The sequence below is a fragment of the Schistocerca serialis genome, chromosome 4 (genome assembly GCF_023864345.2).
Source record: "Schistocerca serialis cubense isolate TAMUIC-IGC-003099 chromosome 4, iqSchSeri2.2, whole genome shotgun sequence".
Lineage (NCBI taxonomy): Eukaryota > Metazoa > Arthropoda > Insecta > Orthoptera > Acrididae > Schistocerca > Schistocerca serialis.
In genome coordinates this window covers 625107710-625132562 of record NC_064641.1, presented here as the reverse complement: position 1 = coordinate 625132562, position 24853 = coordinate 625107710, and the positions used below count along the sequence as shown (strand labels likewise).

Below are 24853 nucleotides of genomic sequence, written 5' to 3'. Positions count from 1 at the left end.
ATTATGTTATGAGGAAATTAAATATACCTGTGTATAGTATGACACAAACACCACACGCTCCTTAGTTTGCCTCAAATATTGAAGAAGACGTAAGACAATAATAAGCTTTCCAGAGTTTCTTGGACATGTTTCAAGTATTTCAGATGACAACATATGCATCAGTTTCATTTCAAGCTCTTCCTAGAATAAATTAAAATAAAATAGGTAATAATAATAATAATAATAAGTGCCATCATTGTCATATAAACAAGTGTGTCCCAACATCACAGAACAAGGTACAAGCCTCACCTCTATGACACTAGACTTAATAAGCACTGGATGATTGCAAACTTTCTTAAGTAAAGTAATAATATTGAGGTGCGGAACTGATTCCAGAGAAATTAAGTTTTCTTTCCGTGAGTCCCAGTAATCAATCACTGCTCTGTACATACTGATCTGAAACACGTTTTTAAAGTCACTGATTAACACCAATTAAAGATCTTAAAGTAGTTTGTAGTAGAAATGATGAGTCATGTAGTCACTGTTGGCAGAATTAAAAAATTGCTATCGTTCATACTGTTTAAGTTACTTTACAAATCTTATTTAAAAACTCGGGTTGCCAGATACTCCGTTTTTTCCAGATTTATGTGTTCTTTTTTTTCCTATCTCTTTTTTCGTCTAATTTAGGTATGCTATTTTTTCTTTCCTTCTTGTCTTTTAAGTTCATGTTCCTATAAACAATTTCCTGAATTTCAGAAGAACTTTAAATGCAAGGGAACCATAGTGGTTTTGTTTGCATGGATATATGTATAATAAATGATTGTGGGGTCATATTTATGCATTGGTAACACAACCAGTCACTTCTTGAGAATAAATACATAGTGACTAGCATGAGACTAAAGTCTGTGCACTTAGTGCAGGAGTTTTGTCCTTATTCTGATTGAGACTCATCGGTACAATTTGGTAGGCTTCATGACTGTAACATATTTTTTTCAACAGCTGACATCTGTAGCAATCTAACAGTTACTTTTAGTACAAAGTAATGGTAGTAGGTGTCCATTTGTAGCAAAAGTGGTACAAAGATACCCTGACTGATAAACATTTATCTTGACTGATTGTAAGTATAGTAGCAACAATAATGAGGGAGTCGTTTCCATTTTTTTTTAATTACCATATCTACCTGAATGTAAGATGGATTGAAGGCTTACTAAGACAACACAAAGCAGTGGTTTGGTAAAATAAAGTAACACATATAAATAATAATAAACACGGTAAAACATACATCATTTCACATAACACTTTCATGCTATGTTTTTTCTTTCTTATCTCCTTTTCTGGAAAAACTTACATCCAAAGCTATTCAGTGTGTAATAGTAATACCTTTTCCTATTTCTGAGCTCCATCTTACTTGCCACAGGGGGATACTTATTCAGTTGTTCACGGTAGCAAAATGGAAACCAGACATTGCAGTTGTGGTCCTGATATCAAGCTGATAATGTGTGTAGTGTTACATTATGAAACAATGCATATATAGTGTATGCAGTGTGTCTACATCTACATCTACACTCTGCAAACCAGTGTAAGGTGCATTACAGAGGGTATGTCCCTTTGTACCAATTATTAGAATTTCTTCCTGTTCCATTCACATACGGAGCACAAGAAGAATTGTTGTCTGACTGCCTCTATGCATCCAGTAATTATTCTAGTCTCATTCTCACGATCCCTATCTGAGTGATAAGTAGGGGATTGATGTATATCCCTAGCGTAATCATTTAAAGTTGGTTATTGAAACTTCAGTGATAGACTTTCTTGGGACAGTTTATTTATGTCTGTCTTCAAGAGCCTTCCAGTTCAGTTCCCTCAGTATCTCTGTGAAATTCTCCCACACATTAAACAAATCTGTGACCACTCATGCTGCCCTTCACTGTATACATTAAATATCCCCTGTTAGTCCAATCTGGTATGGATCCCACACACCTGAGCAATATTCTAGAACCAGTCATACGAGTGATTTGTTTGTAATCTCTTTTGCAGACTGATTGCACTTCCCCAGTATTCTATCAATAAGCCAAAGGCTACCACCTGCTTTACCCACAACTGAACCAATGTGATCATTCCATTCCCTGTGCTGTGACGAGTAGTGAAAAATGGATGAACAGAGTAGCCCTAGCCTAATACATTATTAGATAGCTTCTTTGTAAACAGTATTGAACACTATGAATAAACTGGATAAGGTAGCACTTTTTTGAACCGATTGGCCTTGCTTTCAGAAGGGAGGTGGCTTCATTCTTCAGCTGGCCATACTGATTTGGTGTCTCATGGTTTCCCTAAATGTGTGTGTATAAGAATTACATTATTTATGCTTTTCTTCAATTATAATAATAAGACATGTCTAATACCCTTGTAAAAGTAATCTACAGATGAATAAAACTACTGCTGCTTCTGCATCTGCTGCTGCTACTACTACTACTACTACTACTACTATTACTACAAGTACTATAACCTTGATAGAAAATGATTTCCTTTTTTAAGAGGTTTCTTCAGAATTTTTATTCTTAATTTATTCTGACTAATCAATATAAAGTATCTGTCTAAAAAAGTTATCGTTATATCTACTATCAACTTATCCCTTTTATTAGTTGTCTACTTCTGATAATACGAGGAGAAATAAAATAAACAAAAAGAAATGGTTTAAGTTAATTATTATTTTTCACTTCCTTTATTGATTACTATATAAGTCAGTCATCTGTCGTGTCACTATCACTAACAATAGTAGTAGTAGTAGTAGTAATAATAATAATATGTAGTAGTTGTAGTTGTAGTAGCAGTAGTAGTAGTAGTAATGATGAAGTAATAATAACAATATGTAGTTGTAGTAGTAGTAGTAGTAGTAGTAGTAGTAGTAGTAATAATAATAATAATAATAATTATTATTATTATTATTATTCTAATGGTAACAGATGCAGACAGATGGGGTATGCAAATCCTTTCACAACAGAGTAAGGATCCACTGGTTCAGCATGGATATTGGCAGTTATTTTCACTTTCTTAATGAATTTAAGGAAAAATCCTTGTATTATAGTCACGTAAATAAAGTAATTGGTGTGTGTGTGTGTGTGTGTGTGTGTGTGTGTGTGTGTGTGAGAGCGAGAGAGAGAGAGAGAGAGAGAGAGAGAGAGAGAGAGAGAGAGAGAGAGGGGGGGGGTAGAGGCATGGAGAGGGGGGGGAGAGGGGGGGGGGGAGAGAGAGAGAGATCCTTACAATCAGTAGGCACAATGATCTCATGGTATTTCCTGATGAGCTGAAGTAATACAAAAGTCTCAAGTTTTCAAACAGGTGAGGTCATAAAAAATGTATGAAGTTTCAGTGAGTGTCAATGAACATTTGTAACCTAAGGCTTGTGGATAAAGGTTATAAAAACAGTATTTTGTTGTTTCAGAAAACCAGATATATTCTCCTTAGACTGAAACATAATGCTGAACACAGTTTGAATGAATCTCGTATCTTCAATTTTGAAAAGACTAGTGTGACGTGCAGGCCGAGTGGTCACTGGGACAACATGATAAACAAACAATTTAAATTAGGACCAGTAACGGCTTCATAAACAGAGGCAGTGGCTGTATTTGAGATCCAATTCTTGTCGCAACACACTTTTTTTCAAATGCACAAGTAATACAACAATGAGAATATATTTATGCATATAAAAAGTAATTATTACAAAAAGAAATTATATGTTTATTTCAAGCAATTTCCATCATAAATTTTTCTTATGAATTAAATCACACACTAAACCAAATTCTCTGATTTCCAAGTATCCTGTTTTGTAAATCTATGAATATGGTTTTAAGATCTGCTCCTGGGATAAACAAAACATAGTGGTAAGAATAAATAATAACTACAAGTGTATTATATGAAATCAACTATTTACAGTAGTACCTGAACTCTTTTCATTATGAAACATGAAACTTTTGATTAGACATTTTGTAGTCACTAGAGAACAAAAGAAAATAATTTAAATCCTTATATACTAGAAAAATAAAATTAGGAATAACTGCAATAGGGGAAAGAAAGATAATTCAGCAGGAACTTAAAATTTCTCAGGCTCAAGAGATATGAAACATTACCTTGGTCAAACAAGAAGGCAATGAGATTCAAAGACAAGGCAAAAACATGATGGACTGGAATAATCATTACATATCATCTAAATAAGTAAATCATTTCACGACAAAAATGAGACACATGCCAGTTTCTGTTTTTCCTACTGTACTTTGTGAGGGAAACAATGGGGCCATATTGTCAATGCAAGTTTGTCTTTAAACAATGGAAAAACCCGGGTGGAATGTAACAATATTATGAAAAGGATAATTGCTACTCACCAAATAGTGGAGAAGCTGAATCGCAGATAGGTGCAACAAAAAGACTGTCACACAACAAGCTTTCGGCCAACAAGATCTTTGTCAAAAATAGATAACAACAGTTAACAGACACACACATCCACACACTCACGTGAATGCAACTCCCACACACATTACCATAGTCTCTCACAGTTGAAGCCTGACTATGAACAGCAGTGCATGAGGGAGAGGCAACTGGGTGGGGTAAGGAAGATGATGATGATGATGATGAGGATGATGTTTGTGGGGCACTCAACTGCACGGTTATCAGTGCCTGTACAAATTCCCAATCTTTGCTCAGTCAAATCTCGCCACTTTCATGAATGATGATGAAATGATGAGGACAACACGAACACCCAGTCATCTTGAGGCAGGTTAAAATCCCTGACTCCGCCGCAAAATGAACCTGGGACCCCGCGCTTGGGAAGTGAGGACACGAATGCGAGACCATGAGCTGCGGACGGGGTAAGGAAGAGGCTGGGATGGAGAGGGGGAGGGATAGCAGAATAAGAATGGGGGGACAGTAAATTGCTGCTGCGGGAGTGTGCAGGGGCGAGATGGAGAGAGGGTTGGGCAGTACAGTCGGGAGAGTAGACGGAGGGCGGAGGGGTGGAGAGGGGGAGAAGTTAAAAGTCTGGGTGCATTTGTGCAATGGAGGGCTGCATAGTGCTGAAATGGGAACACGGAAGGGGCTAAATGGGCTACGACAGTGTCTAACGAAGATAGAGGTCAGGGGTTTTGGGAACATAGGATATATTGCAGGGAGAGTTCTCACCTGTGCAATTCAGAAAAGCTGGTGTTAGGTGGGAAGGATCCAGATGGCACAGGCTGTGAAGCAGTCATTGAAATTAAGAACTTCGTGTTGGGCGGCATGCTCATCAACAGGGTGATACAGTTGATTTTTGACCACACTTTGTTGGTGGCCACTCTTGCAGACAGACAACTTGTTGGTTGTCATGCTCATGTAGAATGCAGCACAGTGGTTGCAGCTTAGCTTGTTGATCACATGACTGGTTACACAGGACTGCTGTTGATGGGATAGATGATGTTTGTGACCAGAATGGAGTAGTTGGTGGTGGTGGGGGGGGGATGTATGGGACAGGTCTTGGATCTATATCTATAGCAGAGATATGAGCCATGAGGCACAGGGTTGGAAGCATGGTTTGTGTAGGGATGAATGAAGATATTGTGTAAGTTCGGTGGGTGGCAGAACGCCATTGTGTGGTGTGTGGGAAGGTTACTTGGTAGGACATTCCTCATTTCAGGCCATGACAAGAGGAAGTGAACAGGGCATCACAAGAGGAAATCGAAACCATGGCAAGGACTGTAATTCAGATGCTCCAGTCCTGGGTGGACTGAGTCACGAGTGGAATGCTCCTCTGTGACTGGACGGTGGGGCTTCGGAATGTGGTGGGTGACTGGAAAGATAAGGCACAGGAGAGCCATTATCATACAAGTTTGGGGAGGGGGGGGGGGATGATTACAGTCTGTAAAGGCCTCAGTCAGCCCTTGATGTGTTCTGAGAGGGACCACTCATCACTGCAGTCCGCACGAACAGCCTCCAACAAACTGTGGCCGAAAAACAACTGGATCACCCTGTTGCTTAGCACGGTGTCCAACATGATGTACTAAATTTCATTGACTGCTTCACAGCCTGTGCCATCTGGATCCTTCCCACCAACACTAGCTTTTCTGAATCGTGCAGGTGGAAACTCTCCCTGCAATAGATCCTATGTTCCTGTACCCCTCCTGGTCTCAACCTCTGTTAGACAGTCCTTTTCTGCTACCCCCCCCCCCCCCCCCCCCCAAAAAATCACATCTCTCCGTTTAACCTCCCGAATGTACCTAGCTGCCCTACACTCTCTCTCTCTCTCTCTCTCTCTCTCTCTCTCTCTCTCTCTCTCTCTCTCTCCCTGCACATTCCTGCAGCAGCACTTTACCATCCCCCACCCTTACCATCTCCACCCCAGCTCTTCCTTCTCTTCCTTACCCCCACCCAGTTGCCTCTCCCATCTTGCACTACTGTTCATAGCCAAGCTTCAGCTACCAGAGACTGTGGTCTTGTGTGTGTGAGTTCCATTTGCCTGCCTGTGTGTGTGTGTGTGTGTGTGTGTGTGTGTGTGTGTGTGTGTGTGTGCGTGTGTGTGTGTGTGATGTCTATTTTTGACAAAGGCCTTGTTGGTCGAAAGCTTTTTTTTTTTTTTTTTTTTTTTTTTTTTTTTGTGCCTATCTGTGACTCAGTGTCTCCACTACATGGTGAGTACCATCTGTCCTTGTCATAATATTGTTACAAGTTTGCCTTTAGGTACTCATCAACATGATAAAATGTGAGTTTTATTAGTAATTGCTTTGCATTATTGCTAAAAACGTTTTACTTGTTTTTAATGGATAGGGGTCATCTGAAGAGTAGGGTGCTCATATTTCTCACTCTATCATATTTTAATAACTTTTTGATAAAATAGTGATTCTAGAATATAAATACAAGGCACTGAAAATATATTTAGTTCTTTCAATATAAGTTTGACAGTCGACTATTATTATTATTATTATTATTATTATTATTATTATTATTATTATAAGCCTCTTTTGCATTAGGAAACTATTCTTGTGAATAGCTCCCAGAAAACAATGCCATGTGCAATCACTGAATGTGCAAATCCATGGTACAAGTTTTCATAGTGTCTATATCACATGGTTGTCTGAGGATTCTGAAAGCATAATAAAGACTGCTCAGTTCTCTTTGCAGTGTGCTATCAACCTGCACTCCGAAAAATCTTATCTTTTGTTCATTCCATCTCAGGTGGTCTAGAGGATCCCATGTGACCATCTCTGATTGCAAATTTGCTAAATTATCAAGGAAAGATATACAAATTTCTAGCTCAACAATTTTAATACTTTGTGAGTTGGAATCTCATAAGTAAAGGGCAATAAAATATTGTGAGACAGTCGAGTGGGAAAAATCTCTAAAAAGATCATTTGACATGTAATTACCCCTCTGTTATTTATTCAATTTCATTGCCATCAATTTTTACGAGTTACATATAGGCAGGATGGATGGAAGAGCATATGAACTTCCCTGCTCGTACTTAGCAGCAGTTCCTTCTTTTGCTTCCTGCATAGAACCCATTTGGATGAGTCACTTAATTTTGTATTTCAGTTGAGCAGTCGAGTTAGACTGAGAGAACAAATCTGTGTTTGTCTGCAAGTGAAACAAAATAAGTATTTACAAGGCTTAATGGGAGGCCACTGATAAAAAGTAGAAAAGAATGCTGAGCCTTCTGGGACACCGATGCTTACTGGGGCTTTTCAGAGTCAATTTCTTTGAATTCCCGGGTTCTGATTCCTACTATTTGGTTTCAGATGGTGAGATATCATTGAAGCCACTGATTTGTTATATCTCTGATGCCACCTGAGTTTTAATTCTTAAGCAACCATGAGCAATTAATATGATCAAAAGCTTTACTTTGGCCAATGAAAAGTCCAAAAGGAAGTTCCTTTTGACTGAAAGATCTAAGAATGTGGTCAGTGAAACCTAAAAGTGCACTGTTAACAATGCCACTTTTATTAAATACATACTGGTAACTGGTCAGTGCTTTTATTTTGTTGAGAAAAACTATTATCAGAGTGTAGATGACATTTTGAATTATCTTACATTCAGGATGTAAATGGTACAAGCTACCAAAAAACCCTGTTAGTACAATACAAGTAATTCATTTAAAACATGTAGTTTGTCCATTTCCTCTGGTTGTCCCAGAAAAAAACAGTTCATCTCAGGCAACATTTTTGAACAAGTAGACACCAAACAGTGCACCAGGATTAGGCATGACCTGTGTAAACATTATGTACAGTAGACTGGTAGAATTCATTAAATAGGATCAAAATACTACGGAGTGCCTACTGTGCCCCACCTCCAACACAGGTGCACTCATTTAAGCAATCATTTGATGTTCTTTACAGCTGCGCTTACTAACATTGTTAGCATGAGTTGCAAACATATAGGCAACCACGGCCTGCATGTTTGAGTCATTGTAATATGCCAATCGTCAACACCCGTAGAGTTACCTGTGCAAACGTTACTGCAACTCTGTTAAATGTTAGGATGGAAAGGAGATTTACTGCCAATCAACCATGAGATATTCATTAATTTATGGCAAGGCAAAAGGTATTGCGAGTGCAGCTGTATGAATTTATCTGGAACACTTGCCACAATGAAGACTTCCTGCATGATCAAAATTTGCTGCCATTCGCCAAAGGTTTGCATCATCATAATTCTCTACTTTTACTCAATTCATTCATGGTGGAGAACAGTAGTGATCTTTACCTTTCTACATTTATTATGCATGCAAATCATATTGCCTGTTCTGATATGCTTTCTTTTATTATTACATAAATCATGACAGAATACAACTTATGAGTATGTATTTAATTTGCATAGAGAGAAACTGACACTTCATTGCCCCGTGCGGAAGGGAGAGGCCCTCAACGTGAAGAAAGTACACTGGAAGCTGAGGAACAAATTCTGGACCACATCCACGAAGATCCTAATCAGAGTACTAGAAGCATTATCCACCAAGTGAGTGTATCACACACTGTCATTCATCACACTTGGAAAGAAGAGTGTCTGTGGCCTTACCACATTCACCATGTATAAGTATTGGAAGAACAAGATTTTCCTTGTGACAAGGACGCTCACAGTGATTTTTGTTACAAAGTGTGCAGCAGGATTCTGTAAAAAAAATGATTGTTACAGACAAAGTGTGTTTCACTCACGACAGAATAAATGATTTCCATAACATGCAAATGTGGAGCGTAGACAATCTGCACCAAGCAATTGCAACATATTATCAGTGTCCCTTTTGCACAAATATATGGGAAAGTATAATTGATAATTACATTATTGGGGCTTAAGTTTTACCTGCACAATTGACTAGCAACAATTACCAAACATTTATAGAGGGAACATGGCTACCAGCTTTATTAGAAGATATTCCATTAGCCATACATCATAAAATGTGGTTCCTCCGTGATGGTGCTCCACCCACATTGATCACAGGGTACGAAGGCTTTTGAATAGATAATTTCCAGGATGATAGACAGGACATTTTGGTTCCACATTTATGGCCAGCTTGCTGTTCTGATTTAAATACACTGGATTTTTGCTATTGCGGCAAAATGAAGGAACTTTTTAACGCTTAGCAAGTAAATAATGTGGATAGACTTACACAGAGGATTTTCGATGTTGCCAATACCATAAAGGCAAATGTGCATGTGTGTGAACGAACGCTATGAACCTGGGTTTGTCACAATGAAGCATGCGTGGAATTGAATGGTGGCCATTTTGAAAACTTATTACAGTTTCGGTGTAAAGGAAACAAAGTAATGTGGGTTTCATTTTTGTTACAGTATTGTTCTACGAAATGGAAACAATCTGAATTTAATTTCATTATGGTACTGTTGTCAAAAAAGGAAATAGATGTTTGTAATTAATGCACAACAAATTACATGGTAACTGATTTTGTACTAAGAAAAACACATTTTATTTGATGCTAGCTTTTCTTTACTGCCACTACCTTTGTTGTGGTAATATTGTAAAAGAGAAAACATCTGGTTGTACTTCATTGTTCACACAAAACGAATTACACGTTCTTGACAACTCAATGACTTTTTACATGGCTTGTTTCGGTAACACCTGACCGCCATGCCACATCATTGTACATGTCCAATGTTTACATTTCTCTGGTTCGTTCATTACTTTTATCTGACTGCCACAGTGATGTTGTTAATACACAAACATGGTCATGTACTGTCAACTGATAATAGAAACAGAAATGCATCTACTATCATTCCTACAAATATCTGTTTTTTAGGAATACAAAAACAAAGAATGTTATACAACAATATTTCATTAGACTTTTTTGTCAAGCACACCGAGATGAACCACCTGTATAATTTGGCAGCTTATACTGTTTACACCCTGTATAGCTAGGACAATGGAAACTGAGCCATAATTGTTTATATTATGGCTGTCCCCATTCTTGAAGACCGAGATTATCTTTGAGGTCTTTAATACTTCTGGGTATATCCTCCAATTATTAAACTGTTTATCACATTACACAGATTGGACTAATGATTTTTAATACCTCTTGTTCAGTTACTGAGGGTAGGTAATGCAAACATCTACTGCTGAGAGTAAAGTTTTGAACAAATACTGGAGCAGTGATTCATGACAACAGATTATCAGGGAAAATACAATAATACTAGTTAATAACATGCTTATCTGTTTAGCATCTGAAACTTTTGTTGCATTTAGTTGTAGGTATTCACGAGCTCCCGCTTGGTGTTCGTTCCTTTGGTGTTTTTGACACCTACCACCTATATGAGTTTACTATATACTGATAGTTTCAGATTCCTAACCACTGTGCAACTCTGCATTTCTCATTTCAGCAAACATTGCCAGAGGTGAAAGAAATGATAATTGACAGATACAACTCCTAGGCTTCACTGGGGATTGAACATGACGTGGCTGGGTTAGAACCCAGGACTATGGACACTTTTGATTACTAGTCAAAGATGCTACCCCTAGACCATGAATTTCAACAAAGCTGTGCACCAGACTGGGACTCAAACCTGGAACCCTGACTTCAGCTCTACCAAATGAGCCAAATGAGCTACCCAAGCACTACCTACAATACAAAAATGTATATATGTATGTACACTGATAAGCCAAGACATTATGACCACTGCTTAATAGCTTGTTTGTCCATCTTGGAACAAAATACATCACTGATTCTGCCTATCAGGGATTCGACAGTTTGTTGGTAGATTGGTGGAGGTATGTGGCATTACATGTCTATGGACAGGTCATGGAATTCGTGTAAATATTGGGTAGCTGATATACAAATGCAGTGATGGTGCCCTAGCGATCCAGATGGATTCCACAGGAATTACAAAAGACAAATGTGGTCACCAATACATCAATGCGAGTTCACTATAATGCTCCTCAAACCACTGTAGTATGGTTCTGGCTCTGAGACCCGGACAATTCTACTGCTGAAAGATGACATCGCTGTTGGAGAAAACATCAAGCATGAAGGGGTGCAGGTGACACACAATGTGTCTTTGAATATACTCTGTTCATCATAAGAATAAACCTGATGTAAACATTATGCCATGATTCTTCCGTGTTTGCTTGAATCTCACTGGATTTTGTTTCTCGTGCAGCAGAACCAAAGTTGTGATCAGTACAGTCAAGTACGATCATAAGAATATGTTTTATGCTGTTTCACTCACATAGATTGAGTGATGATGGGTGGGACAACAGCTTTACTGCTGCACTAAAATTGGACAGCATTGGCCAACCAGCGGTCCATCTAGCCTGCAATGATGGTGAGCAGTTGCAGTTCAGACGTAAAATGAGACAGGCAAAGAAACATTATAGTTTTGAATGTTATTTAGACTTCCAGAAGGCTTTTGATACCATTCCTCACAAGCGACTATTAATCAAATTGCATGCATATGGAGTATCGACTCAGTTGTGTGAATGAATTCGTGATTTCCTCTCAGAGAGGTCACAGTTCATAGTGATAGACGGTAAATCATCGAGTAGAACGGAAGTGATATCTGGCATTCCGCAAGGTAGTGGCATAGGCCCTCTGCTGTTCCTGACCTACATAAATGATCTAGATGATAATCTGAGCAGCACCCTTAGATTGTTTGCAGATGACACTGTAATTTACTATCTAATAAAATCATCAGACGATCAATTCCAATTACAAAATGATCTAGAGAGAATTTCTGTATGGTGCGAAAAGTGGCAATTGGCACTACAGAAAGAAAACTGTGACGTCATCCACATGGGTACTAAAAGAAATCCGATAAATTTTGGGTATACGATAAATTGCACAAATCTAAGGGCTGTCAATTCGACTAAATACCTAGGAATTACAATTACGAGCAACTTAAATTGGAAAGACCACATGGATAATATTGTGGGGAAGGCGAAACAAAGACTGTGCTTTGTTTCAGAACAATTGGAAGATGCGACAAACCCACTAAAGAGACAGCCTACATTACACTTGTCCATCCTCTGTTGGAATACCGCTGCGCAGTGTGGGATCCTTAAGAGGTAGGATTGATGGAGGACATCAAAAAAGTGCGAAGAAGGGCAGCTCGTTTCATGTTATCGTGCAATAATGGTGAGAGTGTCACTGATATGATACGTGAGTTGGGATGGCAGTCACTGGAACAAAGGCGGTTTTCTTTGCAGTGAGATCTATTTACGAAATTTCAATCACCAACTTTCTCTTCTGAATGCGAAAATATTTTTTTGATACCCACCTACATAGGGAGAAAAATAAAATAAGAGAAATCAGAGCTCGAATGGAAAGATTTAGGTGTTCTTTTTTCCCACGCGCCATTTGAGATTGGAATGGTAATGAAGCAGTATGAAAATGGTTTGATGAACCCTCTGCAGAGTTACCATGTAGGCGTGGATGTAGATGTTGGTTTTTAAAGAGAATGAAATAATATTCTGCAAAACTCCAGCACTACGAAGCACTTCTTAGGTGACCCGACAGAAAGCATAAAATGCTCTCGTTCTCACTTGACGTAGTATTATAATCACAAAAAGAGTGATGAAAACTCCTCTTGTTATTTCTCAGGCCAAATCCCTTAACTTGGCTCCAGATCAGTTCTGTTGGGTTCACATTGTAATGGTACAGTAGCAAATGTAAAAATGCAGCACTTGTATCGTGTGCTTGATGCTGTGAAAATGATTGTTTCCCATGTTTCTACGACACATTATTTTTCACGTTTCTACGACACATCTGTGGTATAAAATAATGGACATAGTCCAAATAAAAAGAATTTAGTTTCCCCTTTTTGTCTTACAAAATTAAATTGTTATGTTTCCTTAATTTAAGCAACCTTTGTAAACAGTCTTTCATAAAATAACAATAATTGAGAATTTATATTTGAAATGAAAACAGGAATTTCACATGCAATACGTAATTAAAAACAAGAAGACATGCATTATTTAAAAAAAATTATGATAAATTTTACAATTATGAGATGCAGGTAATTCAAATTGAATGAGAAAAAAAATTGACTCACGCAAGACTTGAACTAGAGAACCATGTGTTGCAATAACTCACGAAGATATTATGCTACTGATTCCTCTGTACATAAACTTGTATGTGCATTGCAACTGTATCTAATACACTGCCTTGGAAAACCAAAAGCTGATTATTTCTGCAAATTTATGACAAACATTAAGAAGAACCTCTTTCTCGGCACTTTTTAATCATGTTCCATACGCATGTTTCATTACAGAACAGGACGCTGCCTCAGCCATTTTCATACTGCATATTAACAGTGCGACAATCAGAGCACAACAGTGCAGAGGCTGTGACTGTACATGCTTTTTGAAATAAAAACTACATAACCAAAGCGTAACTAAGAAAAACGTTGATGGCTGTTAATACATTTGAATATCTTAAAGTTTCATTTAACGTAACTTAGTTATAATGTATCTAATACATAAGTAGGACCTACTTCCAAGAGCGTAACACCACCAGTGTATGTGTGCTATGGCTTCTGACCAATCACAGAGTTTGTGTTTGTTTGCATCAGGTTTATTCTTATGATGACTAGAGTATAGTACCACAGGTCCCATGTAAGCACAGGAGCACGTCTTCCATAGCATAATACTGCTCCCACCAGCAAGCATCCACGGTGCACTGCACGTTTCAAGCCACAGCTCACCTAATGATGGCATTTGTGGAGACGATCGTCAACCCAGTATAGCAAAACTGTGATTCACCCGAAGAGCCAACACATTTTCCATTGATCAACAGTCAAATTCTGATGGTCCCATGCCCATTGCAATTGTAGCTGACGATGTCGCTGGGGCAACATGTGAACATGTAGGGGTGGTCTGTTGCAGAGTCCCATGTTCAACAATGTACGATGAATGGTGTTCTCCAAAACATTTGTGCTTGCACAAGCATTGTGTTCTTTCGGCAGAGATACTACAGATCACCATCTATCTTACTTTGCAGAGAAGACAAGCCTTCAAACCCCATGTTCTGTGAAGAGTCGTAGACGTCCAATCGTTTAGCACCTAATGGTAGTTTCAGGGTTCCCCTACCTCTTTCCATAGATGTTTACGACAGCAGTGTGTTAACATTCAACCAGCTTCACTGTTTTTGAGATACTCATTCACAGGCTCTGCATAATAAGAATCTGCCCTTTGTCAAAGTCATTTATCTTAATGGATTTCTCCATCTGCAGCCCATATCTTTGCTAGGATGATACCCCATCCTTGTCAGCTCCGCCCACATACCTTTTTTACTGTGTCACATGCCCGCAACACCACCAGGCAGCATCCAACTTCATCATGGCCAGTGGTCATAATGTTTTGATTTATCAGTGTATGTATGTATGTATGTATGGATGGATGGATGTACGTATGTAGGTAAATACATTCCACATCTCCTAAATCATTTGGTTGCTTAAGCCAACCTGGTACCCATATCTCTTACTGCTGAACAGAAGCACTGTGGGGATAAGAACCATCTACCTTCCATAAGAGTAGGGTCAGAGATTAAAAGTGAGTAACATAGAAGCATAACTCAGGAATGACTAGAACAGTTTCAGTCACATATATTTCTATAACAATATTTGGGGGGGGGGGGGGGAGGGGGAATATACCCTTTCCATCCTTAGGAGAGAGGGTGCAGGTGAGTAGCCATGACATATATAGAAATATTATGTAATGAATGAGTTTAGTTTCTTAGTTTTAGTTTCGTGTCTTTCTAGGTTCATTGATGACAGTTCCAATGACATTTCATGCCTGGGGTGTGAGACAAGGTGCAAAACAGTATCATGTTAGCATATTTATGTAATGTTGGAAGTAATTTTTACAAAACTAGGTGCATGTAACACGTTCTATATTGGAAAAACTACTGTAACAAAAAGAGTGTCCTAAAACCTTTCCTCAGGTTCAGATGAAACTGCAAAGCAAAAATTCAGTACACTTACAGAGGAGATGTGTAAAAATGTGTGTGAAGTATTTCATGCCCTTTCAGGATAGCAGCAGGATCACATCGACTTCTTGCCATGATATTTTGGCTGACAGCCATTCGGCCATCTTCTGGTTAGTGTTTTGCACTGCAGACTGCTATAGTTGGAGTCACAAATGATGATCGTCGAGTTTAGGCTTGTTCTGCACACCTACATCAAGCATTCTACAACAGCCAATGAGCGTTCAGTAGTGTTCTGAGTGCTCTGCTCTGAATTCCATAGCGAACACGAACATTAAACGTTATCATAGCGAATTGTTCAGTGAATTTTTGTTCCATTTGTTGTGAGCTGCCATTGCTGGTGTTGGTGGTAAGTGATACATTCCGCCTAAGGAAGCGAGAGACTTAATTTGCAGCATATACGCTTTCTTCAGGTGGATGGCAGAAGAATGCAGCTGTCGCTTGGAATCATCAACAACGCAATCCTCATCCATGCTTCAACAAGTGCCAACTGCCACAGTTTGTGGAACGCACTATAGTTCCCGTCACTAACTTTATACCAAATATTGGCATGGAGATGCATACACAAATGCAGGCGCTACATGAGCAACCTCTGTTGAGTTTCACACCCTCTTGAAATATTGCTCCATCTATGGTGCGAAACACATCAGAGGTTGCACATGTGGCAGCTGCCTTAGCACATGTGTCTCCTTGCCAGTTTTTGCTACAAAGTTAGCAAAGGGAATTAGCAATCTTCAGCATAAAACACGCACCTGAAGATGACTGAATGGTTGTCAGCCAAAATATAGTGGTAAGAAGTAGATGTCAGACAGCTGCAACCCCAAAACTTCCTGGAATACTCTTTACACTGGGATAATTTCAAGAAACACATGTGTGAAGCACATTAAATATATGTGGAATGCATGCAATGTATATGCACACAGGTGAAGCAGCAAGCATTAAGTCAGTAAGTAAAAACCCAAGTCAAAGGAAACCAGATGGGGATCAAGGTTTAACCTGATTGGCCATGCTGAGACTCAAGTTAGATTCGGTGTCCCCCCCCCCCCCCCCCCCCTTCCACTCTCCGTCCACCCTACTACCCTTGTAGCTCTCGGCAGAGGTGTATCAACCCTGGGACAAATCTTTTTGACAATGTACCCTCAATAATATGGGTTCTACGAGTGTCTTACTGTCACAGTATTTTTTTTCTCAGATAGCAAGTTATATGTGCACCTAGTATTATATAAAAATTACTTCTGATGCTACATAAATATGCTAATATGCTACTGTTTTGCACTCTGTCCCAAACCCTAGGGGGCGAAATGTCAATGGAACTGTCACCAATGTGCCTAGAGACACACAAAACTAAAACTAAGTCAGCGTTATAGAATATTTTTAAACGTTAAGGTTTCTCATGAGAACTCCCAGCCCTTGTGATGGAAAGGGTGTACTTCCCCCACTTTTCAACAAGCTTTCATTGCTGCCAATCTGCAAACTTTATACAAGGTGACTTTTGGAGACGTATGGAAATATCACCTGCAGCAGACACGGTGAATTTACACATCAAAATTCCTATTCCTTTTTTCCAACCATTTAGTCAATAATTAACATTAAAGGTTTTTGTTTATTGCAATGATTGTTGGAAACCACTTGTGGCTGAAAATGGCAGCCCCACGGGAAGGTCAAAACAAGCAGCAAGTATTACACTTCCTGGTTACATTGACAATACATACTCAAGGAAAATCAAATCAAAGACATCTGTCATGTAACATTCCAGCTAAGCTTGAAGGAAGTATGGTTTTTCCAAAGTTTAAGACCCTATTTCATTTGGTTTACAAGTGGAACAATTTGTCCATTTTGCTACAAAAATGCTTCATTTCAAGCAGTTTCACACAATATTTATAATAAGGCTATTTTACATTTGAACCCTGAGTTCTTTGGACTTTTGTTTGTGAGCCACAGAAAAGCAGCAATAGTTCTGTATGTATTAGTTCGGTGAAAATGGTACTAAATTTTGAGATTCCTATCAGCATTACCTGTGTGTCATTTCACTTTCCATACACATCAAAAAGTCACCCTGTACGCGGAAGTGACGAAAGCTTGGGACATCTCCTAACATTGTGTTGGATCTCCTTTTGCCAGCATAATGCAGCAACTCGATATAGTGTGGACTCAACAAGCAAGTCCCCTGCAGAAATATTGAGCCATTCTGCCTCTACTGCCATCTGTGATTGCAAAAGTGTTGCTGGTGCAGGATTTTGTGTACTATCTGACTTCTTGATTATGTACCATAAATGTTTGACTGGATTCATGTTGGGTGATCTGGGTGGCCAAATCATTTGCTCAAATTGTCCATAATGCCCTTCAAACCAATCATGAACAACTGTGGCCCAGTCACATGGTGCATAGTCATCCATAAAAATTGTTTGGGAACAGGATGCTGGAAATGGTCTCCAAGCAGCCGAACATAAGCATTTCCATGCGATGGTTGGTTCAGTTGGACCACAGAACCCAGGCCATTCCACAAAAACACAGCCCATACCATTATGGAGCCACCACCAGCTTGCAAAGTGCCTTGTTGACAACTTGGGTCCATGGCTTTTTGAGTTGGTTGGTTGGTCTGGTTTGGAGAGTCAAGGGGCCAAACTACAGTATCATCAGTCCCTTTTTCCTCATGCAAACAGGTCTCGGGTTAAAACCTTTCACAAAAGGAGTTGGGGAAAATAAAAAAAGGCATAAAACTAACTGGGAACCACAATTAAAGAGAAATCAAAAACAGCAAACAAAAAAGGGAAAACATACACAAAAAAGGAAAAAAGCAGTGAAAGATTAAAGTAATATAGCAGGTGGCCTGGGCTGGCTGATCACAAGAATATAAAAGGATGAGCCAGCCACTCTCCATCACACTAAAATCTCCAGCCTAAAAATGCAGGGCTAAAGAAACACAAACAGAGATAAGACGAACATCAAGGTGAACAAATAGCAAAGAAAGAGTGAGGAAGAGTTAAAAAAACAGAGAGGTTAAAGGCCTGGGAGAGAAGGCCGCACTCCCACCCTTAGATTGAGTGATAAAAACTTCATGGGGGTCCTTACCACGTTCTAGCACTGGAACGACAATACTTTCTCACCATTGTGACAGGAACTCACCATCACTGCAGAACTATTTGAAGACAGCAACAATGTAGCCCTGGTAAACTGCTGACATATGTTTAATCACTTGTGGATAGATGCAGTCTGGTCCAGGGGATGTGTCAAGACAATCGGCAAGGGCACCGAGAAATTCCCACTCACTGAAGAGAGCATTATATGGCTTAGGGTGGCATGGAGCAAAAAATAGGTATTCTTGTTCCACCCACTGTTTCAGGAGATGAAAGGTGGGGTGGTAATCCTCAGACGCAGAGGTGTGAGCAATACGCTTAGCAAGACACTCTACGATTGCATCTGGGTCAGTGTATATAACCACTTGTGTGGAAATCCCAGGTATACCTGCAGGAGTCTGATGTCTGTAAAGGTGTCTTAGCTTAGTCCAAACCTGGGAAGAAGAGGTTTGTGTTCTGAAGGTACAGCCGTATTGTACCCAACATTTCTGCTTCTGTCATTTGATGAGTTGACAGACCCAGACCAGGAGTCATTTGAAGACAATATGGCGCTCCAGGGACAGGTGCCACTTATGACATTGGAGGGCCCGCCTATGGTCTTGAATGGCGTCTGTGATTTCTGGTAACCACAAAGACACTGTCTTCTGCCGGGAGCAACCTGACAAACACGGGATGGCCAATTCAGCTGCAGCAGAAATGGTGGTAGTAATGTTCTATGTCACCGCATCGATGTTGCCATGCAATGGAGCTCCAATGGTGGTGGCAGAGATGAAAGCACAAAAGTCAGTCTTGCTAAGGGCCCAGCCACTCTGAGCAAGCATCCTGGTGAGTGACACTGGGGAAGGGACAAGAGGAGCAGAAAGTGGTCACTACCACACAAGTCGTCATGAATTCTCCATTGGATAGATGGTAGGAGGTCATAACTGGAAATGGAGAGATCAATGGCCAAGTACATGCCACGTGCCACACTGAAATGAGTTGATGATGATGATGATGATGATGATTGATTTGTGGGGCACAACTGCACAGTCATCAGTGCCCATACAAAGTCCCAATTTTTTCACATACCAATGTATTACGCAGTCCAATCTAGCCATATCACAAATAATGATGATGATGATGATGATGATGATGATGATAAAATGATGAGGACAACACAAACACCCAGTCCCTGGGCAGAGAAAATCCCCAACCCGGCCAGGAAGAGAACCAGGGATCCTGTGATCCAGAGGCAGCAACGCTAGCCACTAGACCACGAACTGTGGACACTGAAATGAGTGGAGGCACCTGTATTTAGGAGGCAAAGGTTGAGTTGAGTTAGCAGATCCTTGACATCTTTACCGCAGCCAGTAATTTGGTTCAACCCCAAAAAGGGTTATGGGTGTTAAAACCATCCAGAAGTAGAAAAGGATGGGGAGTTAGGAAATAAGTACACCCAATATATGGTGTAGCACTTCACCATCTGGAGGAAGTTGACGTTGCATGTAGTAATTTCCTGTGTTGTCCTCACCCTGACACCCACAGCTTCTAAAGGTGTTTGAAGAGGCACAGATTCACTACATACAGGGGTAAGGACATAAATACGGACTCCACCTGACATCTTGTTACAGTCGGTATGATTTTTGTAGTACCACCGATAGCCATGAAGTTCGGGGGTCCGCAGTGCAGGAAACCAGGTTTCCTGAAGGGCAATGGAAAAAGCAGGTGTAATGTTTAAGAGTTGTCATAATTCAGCCAGGTTGGAGAAAAAACTGTCGCAATTCCACTGGAGGATGACATTCCCTATGGCCTGGGTAGGCATGAAGGGACCAAGGAGGTTGTTTATGCCTCAGGGTCAGCTGTTACACTGGTTGAGTGCTCGTGTCCAGTACCACTGCATCTGAGGCATCATCGAGATCTAGGTCCTCAGGGAACGCTACAATCTCCACCCCATACTCAGACGTGGAAGTGTTAAAGCGGTGGTGTGGGAGCCATCAGAGTCTCCCATTTCTTAATAGACTACTTCTTTGTCTGTTTGCCCTATTGTCACTCTTTAGGGGCTTGCTGTGAGGGCTTCTGTGAAGTAGCTTCAGAGACAGAGGAAGACAGTGAAGCCCTTCAGAATCAGAAGCTAGTGGCTCCTCTTCAGTGCAAGAGGAGCTGGATTGGGGGAGGGGGGGAGGCAGTAAGAGAGGGGGAGGCTGGAAGGGGGCAAGTGGGGGACAGGGACCGATGTCCCTGGCGTTTGTTGGGGGCAGTGCTCCGAAAGTAGAACCTTTCAGTCAACAGGGGGGATGCAGACAGGCAGCCCTGAGAGCCCACTGGAGAAGACTTAAGCAAATTAAGGGCATTATAAATATACTGAAAAACGAGAGCCTATGTGGTGTTGATGGAGTCTCTAACAGAATTTTGAAGTGTTGTTCCAATTTAATAAGTGAAGTCCTTAGTGATATATGTAATGCTTCGCTGGCACAGGGAATTTTTCCAGACAGATTGAAATACGCAACTGTCAAACCTCTTCATAAGAAAGCGGACAAGAGTGACTTAAATAATTATAGACCAATCTCATTGCTCACTTCATTTTCTAAAATATTTGAAAAAGTTATGTATTTAAGAGTAGTCTCACATTTAAGTGAAAATAATTTAATCAGCATGTCACAATTTGGATTCTGGAAGGGTTACTTGACTGAGAATGCTACCTACACATTTACTCATCAAATAGTACAAGCCATAAATAACAAATTATTGCCTGTTGCTATTTTTTGTGATCTTTCAAAGGCATTTGACTGTATGGATCGTGTCACATTCTTAGAAAAACTCAGGTTTTATGGAATTGAAGGCCATACACACAGCTGGTTTGAATCATACTTAACAAACAGAAAGCAAAAAGTTGTGCTGAATAACACAAATAATGTTGGGAGGGTGGTAAATTCTAGTGAATGGGGAGTTATCACAAAGGGAGTCCCACGGGTTTCAATTTTGGGTCATCTGCTGTTCCTTATTCATGAGAATGACCTCTCACTTAACCTTCAGCAAGCAAAACTAGTACTTTGCGCAGATGACATGGGTGTAATAGTAAATCCCATTCCAGAAAAGTGGTTCTCAGAAAATGGACTCTCCCTTAATTTTGAAAAAACTCACTACATTCAGTTCTGTACATCAAATAGAGTCATACCGACAATTAATGTAGCATATGAACAGGGCTCAGTTAACAGGGTAGATTTCTCCAAATTTTTGGGTGTTCACATTGATGACAACTTGAACTGGAAGAAACATATTACTGAGCTTCTCAAACAATTAAGTTCAGCTTCTTTTGCTCTTCGTATAATCACTAATCTTGGTAATAAACAGATCAGCCTCCTAACGTACTTTGCGTATTTCCACTCAATAATGTCTTATGGAATAGTTTTCTGGGGTACCTCACCACTTAGACATAAAGTATTGATTGCACAAAAGAGAGCAGTGAGAATAATTAGTGGTGTTCACTGGAAGACATCATGTAGGTACCTATTCAAGGAGTTAGGTACTTTAACTGCAGAGAGTACATGTATTCACTTCTGAAATTCGTTATAAATAATCCATCTCAATTCGCGAAGAACAGTGATGTTCATACGTACAACACTAGAGGAAAAAATGACCTTTCCTATCTATTATTGAAGCTGTCAGTTGCCCAAAAAGGAGTACAATATTCAGCAACAAAAATCTTTGATCATTTGCCCAACGAAGTAAAGTGTCTGGCAGGTAGCAGAACAAGTTTTAAATCTAGCTTAAAATCATTTCTTTTGGATAACTCCTCCTATACCGTGGACAAGTTTCTGTTTCAGAACTAGTAATAAAAAAATAAAAAAAATAAAAAATTGTACCTCTAAATGTAGTTGAATGTGTAGAACTAAAAATTTCAGTAATATTAATATTAGCACTATTCATGTGTGTATATACAGGGTGGTCCATCTGAAGTTTTGGATGAGATTATCTCGAAAACTATACATTGGGTAAAAATAGTGGATAAGACAAGTTTGTAAGCTCAAAGGGGGACATCAAATGATAATACACGTGCCCTCCAGCCCCCGGCCCCTTGGTTGGGGCAACTTTTAAATCTTAAATGGAAACACCCATTTTTTATTGCAGATTCGGATTCTCCAAAAAAAGTAATCAAGTTTTGTCTGAAACATTTTTTTAAACCATTGCCAGATGGCACTGAAATCATGAAAGACAGTAAAATTGGGGAAGAACTATGATTTATTTACAATTATCAGAGAAAGACGCACCAAATTGATAAAAAATGTGCACCAATTCATTCGTTACGCCAAATTACGCTATTTTTGTACATAACGTACTGTATCCTACTTTTAGTGTTACCCAGGAACAACAACAAGGACATAATAGAATGATGTTCCCATGGAGTGCTTCATTAGTGTGAGTCCCCTTGCCTCTCACATGTTGGGGTGCTTCATTAGTGTGAGTCCCCTTACCTCTCACATGTTGGGGTGCTTCATTAGTGTGAGTCCTCTTGCCTCTCACATGTTGGGGTGCTTCATTAGTGTGAGTCCCCTTGCCTCTCACAATTTGAGGTGTTTAATCAATGAAATTAGCCACAAGAAAATTGTTCAAAATTATCCCCATTTGCTTCAATGCATAAAGTCAATCGTCTGCGAAAATTGCCCACAGTTTTGAGCAGCACATCCCATGGTATGGCTGCACGTGCTCTTCAAATGTATTGCTCCATATTGTTTTGGGTTGTGGGCTGCCTATCATAAACAATATTTTTTTAAATAACCCCACAAGAAAAAAAAATCAGGAGATGTTAGGTCTGGTGAATGCAGAGACTACTGAATTGGCCCGCCGCATGCTATCCACCGACCAGGGTACCGTAAATTTAAAACGTTCCGCACATTTTTAGCATAATGGTGAGCTGCTCCGTACTGTTGGAACACATTTGTTGCCTAGTTTCTAAATCAACATCTTCCATTAGCTACAACAAATCATCATGGAGAAGTTGTAAATAAGATTCTCCAGTTACATTTTGGTCAAAAAATACGGTCCTATCAAGTAACCGTTTAAAATTCCACACCAGGCCATTAACGACCATTTGTGTTGATTGTCAACAGATCTGTGCCAGTGTGGATTGACAGGGGACAAATAATGACAATCATGACGATTTAATTCACCGTTGTTTTTGAATGTGGCTTCATTGGTGAACATAAGGTATCTAAAAAAAAATCATTGTCACCTCTTACCATTTCCAAGACCCATTGGCAGAAATGCAAGTGTATTTGCATATCTTTTGGTGTTAACGCCTGTGTCAGTGTGATATGATACGCATGATATTTATGTGCCTTCAAAATCCTCAAAACAGTTGATTTCTGTATTCCAGTTTGTCTCTGAATCGCACGACTACTCATTTCGGGATCCAGTTGAACACAGGCAAGAACAGTAAGGGTACGAGCATCATTTTCATTGTATTCTCGATGACGAGGTGGACGGTGCATGTATCCATTTCGAGCTCGTTGAGTGCAATTTCGAATAGTGTTTTCACTTGGATGTCATCTGTTTGGGAAACAATCAGCATACAATTGCACAGCTGCAGCATAATTGTTATGGCATTCACCTAAAATTAACATCTTATCAACAATATCTGTAGGAGGATAGTGAGTCATGTTTCACTAACGAATAATTTACTTTTGTCAGTTGATGTTTAGAGTTCACAATCTCAAAGTGAAGTGACGTCTGATCGCATTGCACCGACCTTTATACTGAGCCATAGTTCGCAGTTTGACCATGGTAGCGCCACAGTCGGGTGAGTAATGCAATTGTGAAGAGTTCCCTAATGTAATTTTAATACCATTCCGCCTCCCTCCATCAAAAACTGTGGTGAATATGATTCATTTTGCAAAAAAAATAGCTTAATTTGGCGTAATGAAAAAATTGGTGCACATTTTGTATCAATTTGATGCGTCCTTCTCAGATCATTCTAAATAATTCATAGTTCTTCCCCAATTTTAATTTTTCTTGATTTCAGTGCCATCTGGCAGCGGTTTAAAAAAATGTTTCAGACAAAACTTCATTACCTTTTTATGGAGAATCTGAATCTGCAATAAAAAATGGGTGTTTCCATTTAAGATTTAAAAGTTGCCCCCTTGTCCCAGTCAAGGGGGCGGGGGCTGGAGGTCACGTGTATTATCATTTGATGTCCCCCTTTGAGCTTACAAACTTGTCTTACCCACTATTTTTAACTGATGTATACTTTTCGAGATAATCTCATCCAAAACTTCAGATTGACCACGCTGTATATCTTGTAATCTGACTTGTTCCACATCATATTGATAAAATAATTGTGAAAATGATCTACGGAACATGACATAACTAAACTAAACTAAACTAA

At 39.5% G+C, this 24853-nt stretch overlaps 1 protein-coding gene across 4 annotated transcripts in view; it reads right to left on the bottom strand.

Annotated features, from left to right (window-relative positions):
* LOC126475439 (DNA repair and recombination protein RAD54B-like) overlaps positions 1-24853 on the bottom strand; it is a 343815-nt gene that overhangs the window by 119137 nt on the left and 199825 nt on the right. For 2 of the 4 annotated variants that reach the window (XM_050103292.1, XM_050103295.1), the window contains exons 11-12: positions 289-435; positions 28-180 (exon numbers count right to left, since the gene is read on the bottom strand). The exons of 1 other annotated variant lie outside the window; for it this stretch is intronic. In XM_050103292.1, the coding sequence (XP_049959249.1) occupies positions 28-180; positions 289-435 (300 nt within the window). The remainder of the gene's footprint in view (positions 1-27; positions 181-288; positions 436-24853) is intronic. One more of the 4 variants, XM_050103293.1, reaches the window with a different exon arrangement.